This window comes from Octopus bimaculoides, chromosome 8 (assembly GCF_001194135.2).
Source record: "Octopus bimaculoides isolate UCB-OBI-ISO-001 chromosome 8, ASM119413v2, whole genome shotgun sequence".
Lineage (NCBI taxonomy): Eukaryota > Metazoa > Mollusca > Cephalopoda > Octopoda > Octopodidae > Octopus > Octopus bimaculoides.
This window is the reverse complement of record NC_068988.1, coordinates 91,470,754-91,476,956: the sequence shown is the minus strand read 5'-3', so window position 1 is coordinate 91,476,956 and position 6,203 is coordinate 91,470,754. Positions and strand designations below refer to the sequence as shown.

The following is a 6,203-nucleotide window of genomic DNA, read 5'->3' as shown; positions in this document are numbered from 1 at the left end:
CCATCCTAGCTCCTGTGAAAAGGGATTACCCTGCTATGTATAATCAGGGCAGCGCAAAAAGTTGTTTTGCACAAGCATTTTTATAGCCAATTAGACGGATGAAATTTACGTACACTTAATAATTTTACGCAAAACAGCCTTCAGACTTTCCCTATTAATTTCATCGTCTTTTGAATTATGAACATATTTACATCATAAGGGTTTTTTCATTGTAAGGCTTTCTTTTTTAGTTGATTTTCACCTAGCAAGACTTATCGTAGATGGCGTAATAAGTCACACCTGGACAAGGTCGGGTTATACTGCTAGTATGAAAATATAAGGAAAACATACAACTTATAGTAAATATGAAGTTGAAGAGATTAAATTATTTGATGAGTGTCTTTTTTCACAAGTCTAGATCCCATATTTAATCAGCATCTAATAAAAATATATTTTTACTCCAATAAAATAATCTCTTAATAAGAGTCAGAAAGAAAATTAGTAGATAACTTGCCAGTTCATGGAGTAGCTAAAATTTTATTTCAAATCACAACTAAATTTGTTAACTAATTTCCCATTAATGCTGTAATTCCTTAGTAAACCAAGTTTACAAGCAGATTTTGATTGACTCTTGAATAAAATTCACTTCATTTATGCTGCAAAGGCTCATTGGAAAGAGAATGAACAACACACAGGATAATATTACAGAAATTTTTGAAAATATGTTATTTAATAAGAAAAATAGTTTTATGGCTTATCAGATCAAGAATTCCTTGTGATGTCAAGTCTGGAATAACAGAAGGGTTTTCTTCTAGTTCACCCAGTAACCAGGAAAATACATGAGTTAGCTGCTTTAAACATGTCTGATACTGCAATGTTTTCTGGAAAATTCCCTGAAAATAATAGATATGTACTTCTAACATGCATCTGTAATATGAGATATGAAAGCATTATTAAAGTTGAGTGAGCAATTGTATCTTCAATACTATTTAAAAAAAATACATATCATTTTTGGTAATGCGTGTGCAATGATATGCTGTGACCTATTTTATACTGTCCCCACCAGAGTGAAGTGTTCATGACTAGACTACAGCTTATGCACAATTGCAAACACAAGTAACTTCTCATTTGAATATCTACTAGGAAAAACACTGTAGGTTCAAATATCTCTACAACTTCATTTGTTAATTGTGTGTGATATAAGCCATTCAAAAATTTTCATTGTTTTTTTCCTACATATTTATTATCATTAACAGTGTGCTTTCTTCTTGTTTCTTTAATACCAATAATATTGCTATTAAATATCTACATATTGGCTTGCTTCACCTCACTTTCATTTTGTATCTAACAATGTCTGATTATATAACTGCATGTTATATATAAACAAACAATATACTTCTTTCGTTTGGTTTGCATCAAAAGTGTGACAATAATATTAATGAGTTGGGCATAGTTTTTCACTATACATAAACAAAGATAGGATAAAAGTATATATGATGATAATGTATTTAGTAATAAATACTAACTGCATTAAAAATGCATCAATGTGTGTGTGTGTGTGTGTGTGTGTGTATGTGTATATATAAATTAATTGGCAGCATTTAAGCAGTAATTTTTCATTACTTTATAAATGCCCATTCTTTCTACATAATTGCATTTCATCTTATTACCCTTCTTTATGTTTTCAATTACTGAGGTTTGACCTTCATCCATGTTGCATGTCTTGCCAGTATTTTTCACACATGCATGTCATATGTATATTTATGAATATACACTATACGAATATATGTTACAATGATATGGAATCAATGCAAATTGTGCCATCTTAAAGATAGCATGTTCACACTAGTACGTTTTATATAAATATCAAGGCTTTTCTGTCTGTCTCTCATTCAGGCACTGGTAACTCAATCATGACAGAATTCCATCTCATGACAGAATTGGCTGAAATCATAAACTAAAGATGTATGATTCTCAAGTAATTGACAAATGCTGGTAATTGATGGCATACAAAAACCCTGTAGTTGATTCCTCAGTGGTTCATCAATTTACACAAAGTAAAGTTATAAGCAACAGCTATTATTTGTAGAAATTCACAAACACTGAATAACAAAAATAGAACTGATTGTCATTAAATGCCTATTTTCCCTAGAATGACAAACCAAGAACATGCATTCATATCAAATGAAATGAAAACCAGCTCAATGTAAAACTTGTAAAGGGAAATATACTATACATTGGTTTTGAGAGCATAAGTTCTGGAATATTCTCAAAAGCAACATGAACATTTGTTTGTATTATGAAATAACTGTAAATACATGTCTAAAGGCCCTGGAGAAAGTAAATAGGCAAAAGATAATCTCTCTGTTAGATAGGTAACATTTTCAGATGTAGAACATTCTGGAATTTATTAATTTTATGAGAAAGCCTCTATGGAGTCGTTCAATTTGTTAGCAGACAGATTGTTCTCAAATTACACCCATCTATCTTAAATATATATATATATATATATATATATATCAGATAGTTTAATTCAATATAAATAAGAGCAGGTGGTTACAATTAGAATGTCTTAGATAATATATCTGTACCCAATCAAGGCTGATATGAGGTTAAACAAGACAATAGATACCTATTCCTCACAGCTAGGTGATCTGTAGCATGTCATATTAGTTGACTTGCCCTGATATTGTTAATACAAACATAATACAAACAAATATTCATATTCTCATGTTGTTGCTTTTGAGAATATTCCAGAACTGGTGGGAATACAAAAACAAGTTTACACTTCTCTGCATTATTGACTGGACATTTTCAAAGTAGATCTCAAGATGTTGACCCCTACAGATGAAATGACATGATCAAGAAGAATACTCTTTTTACACTTTTACTGATTTCTACCACTGGACTGAAGCATGCTGGGGCAACATCTTCAAAGGTTTTAGTCCATCATATTTTGCTTTTGTACTTATTACATTAAACTCTATTTATTGAATTGGTAAGTTTAACTGATAGGTAAAAAAATGAAAGTGATGTAACAGTTTTACTTATACTCATCCTTCTGTATGTATGAGTATGTGTATGTGTGTGTATCATCATCATCATCATCAAATGTCTGCCTTCCATGCTGGCATGGGTTAGATGGTTTAACTGGAACTAGTAAGCTGGAGAGCTACACCAGGTTTCAGTCTGATTTGGCATGGTTTCTACAGCTGGATGCCCTTTCTAACACCAACCACTTGAAGAGTGTAATGGGTGCTTTTTACATGCACCAGCAACAGCCACAACTACAATTTCATGGGTGCCATTTATATAATACTGGCAACAGCCATGACTACAGTTTCACTTGGCTTGATGAGTCTTCTCAAGCACAGCATATTGTCAAGGTCTTAGTCACTTGTCATCATCTCTGTGAGGTCCACCATTTGAAGATCATGCTACCAGCAATGGCCATGATTACGATTTCACAAGCGCCTTTTACATGACACCAGCAATGGCCACAACTATGATTTCACTTAGCTTGATGAGTTTTTTTAAGCACAGCATATCACCAAATGTCTCAGTCATTCATCATCGCCTCCGTTAGGCCCAACGTTCAAAGATCATGCTTGACCACCTCATCTTATGTCTTCTTGAGTCTACCTCTTCCACAAGTTCCCGCCACAGTTAAAGATCAGCACTTCTTTGCACAGCTGTTCTCATCCATATGCATCACATGACCATACCAGCACATTCGTCTCTCTTGCACATCACATTTGATGCCTCTTATGCCCAGTTTTTTCTCTCAAGACATGCTCTATTGCTCATGCACACTGACATTGCACATCCAGCGAAGCATACTAGCTTCATTTTTTTCACAGCCCACATTTCACTGCCATGGAGCTTGGCTGTTCGCACACAGGCAACATACAGTCTGCCTTTTATTCTGAGGGAGAGGCCCCTTTGTTATTAACAAAGGTAGAAACTCTCTGAACTTTGCTCAGCCTATTCTTATTCTAGCAGCTACAGTCTTGGAGCATCAACCTCCACTGCTGACTTGGTCACCTAGATAATGAAAGCTATCAACTACTTATAGGTATCCCCACTGGCATTTGATGGAGTCTATTTTCTTTACATCTCTAGTGTTTATTGTACCTGTGCATCTGCTACACAAAGACTATTTTTCTTGTTAACCTTCCTCTGATATTGCTACACCTTTTATGTGTCCATAGCTTACACCTGGCACATCTTATGGGGTTTCTACCTATGGTTTTTCTACATATTCAGCAAGGTTATCCCCCTGAAAGGATTTGTGACTTATCCACTTTCCTACTTACTAAGACTTTGGTTTGTGTTAAATTAACACCAAGGCCCTTTGATTCTAGATCTTGCTTCTACATCTGGAATTTCTTCTCTAGTTCTGGTAGCGAATCAGCTATAAGAACAAGGTCATCAGCATAGAGGAGTTCCCAGGGGCAGCCTAACTTAAATTCCTCCATTATTGCCTGAAGGACTATGATGAACAAGAGGGTGCTGAGGACCGATCCTTGGTACACCTCTTCTTGTATCCTGAATTCATCGCTATACTCATTGCTGACTCTCACCTTACTGACAGCATCCTTGTACAGCTCGCACCAACCACTCATCTATCCCTAGTTTCCGCAGTGACCACCAGATAAGGGAGCAGGGGACTCTGTCGAAGGCTTTCTCCACGTCAACAAAAGCCAAGTACAGGGGGTTTATTTTTGGCTTAGTGCTTCTCCTGTAGCTGCCTTACCAGGAATGTAGCATCAGTGGTGCTTTTCCTTGGCACAAAACCAAACTCTTTTCCTAATTAGTTGGGCTATGAACCTCTCTGTGACTTCCATTACTAGATATACACACACACACATACACATATATATGTCAGAGAGAAAGAGAGAGAGAGAGAGAGAGAGAGATAGAGAGAGAGAGAGAGACGGGGGAGAGTAAGAGAGTTTGTCTACCAAGTAGCAGCCAGCCAAAACCTACACAAAAAGATATTGGTAGTTGATGGTTATGCTTGTGCTTATGGTCATATACTGTACTGTAGACACATCCAACCAACGTCAGTATGGAGTAAAAAAACATTAAAATGTTGATGATGATATAAGCACTATATAAACGATAAACTCATTGCATTACCATGATACATCCAATAGTATCACAGATTGGAGGTGGGGGGAACAAAACACTGGTTGCATGAAAAATTCGACAAAATGTATAACAGTCTTTACCTGATGTAAACTTTCTAAAAAGTCATTGATGTCATACTCTGAAGACTTAAAACTCATTATATTCTGAGAGTTGAAGACAAGGTCTGCTGACTCCTCCATTGCTGCTGTGCTAGAAAAAGAAAAATGATTTGTAAAGTTTAACACCATAATCAGCTATCTGTTAGGTAAGTTTTCAGTTATCTAGTACTGTCTCCAAAGGGTGGTTATTGTTAAAACTACTCTTATCAGTTATCATTTGTCAATAAACTTACTTAGGCTATTGCTGAATAGCCTAAGTAAGTTTATTGACAAATGATTTGTTTTCATCTAGATTCAAGACCATATTTTGTATTGAGATTGGTAAAGACACAGAAATGATCAAATGATACTCACTATTTTACGGGTTGTCATAAGAAAAGATAAGTTCAACAAAGTTCACTCATTGATTAAAAAAAAAAAATGAAAATTTTGTCAACTCATCTATTAGCTAAACATCTATTTATTGCTTTGGGTGGGTTGCTCAGATCAAAACCACTTTCTCTGCAAGTGTTCCTGTCTCCCATGACATTTTTGAGGCTTACTATTTGTAAGTTGACATTGCAAGAGATTTGATTGATGTACATCATTCTGTGTCATCTAACATGAGAATTCACACAGCTTGGGATTTACAGAAGGCGCTCATTCACTAATTCATCAGTGCTTTGATAGCAGTGAGCAGTATATCTAGTCTTCTGCTCTTGAATGATCAATGATATATTGGAGACATTTCCATAGAACTCATCTTTCATTGGAAACTATGATTTGCTAAATGTATTCAATTTGATCTATTATACATTTTGTAAAAGCCAGTTGTTGATTGGTTAAATGTTCATATAACTCACTCAAATGTTGTTGCTTTAATTATTTTTATAGATAACATCATGCAATTTTATTTCTTTTTCAGCAAAAATAAGCTACCCACTATTGCTAAACTATTCTTGAAAATAAACTATTATATATATATATATATAT

At 34.8% G+C, this 6,203-nt stretch overlaps 1 protein-coding gene across 5 annotated transcripts in view; it reads right to left on the bottom strand.

Annotated features, from left to right (window-relative positions):
- LOC106874583 (putative mediator of RNA polymerase II transcription subunit 26) overlaps positions 1 to 6,203 on the bottom strand; it is a 235,200-nt gene that overhangs the window by 108,226 nt on the left and 120,771 nt on the right. For all 5 annotated transcript variants that reach the window (XM_052970258.1, XM_052970262.1, XM_052970259.1 and 2 more), the window contains exons 2-3: positions 5,214 to 5,322; positions 738 to 872 (exon numbers count right to left, since the gene is read on the bottom strand). In XM_052970258.1, the coding sequence (XP_052826218.1) occupies positions 738 to 872; positions 5,214 to 5,322 (244 nt within the window). The remainder of the gene's footprint in view (positions 1 to 737; positions 873 to 5,213; positions 5,323 to 6,203) is intronic.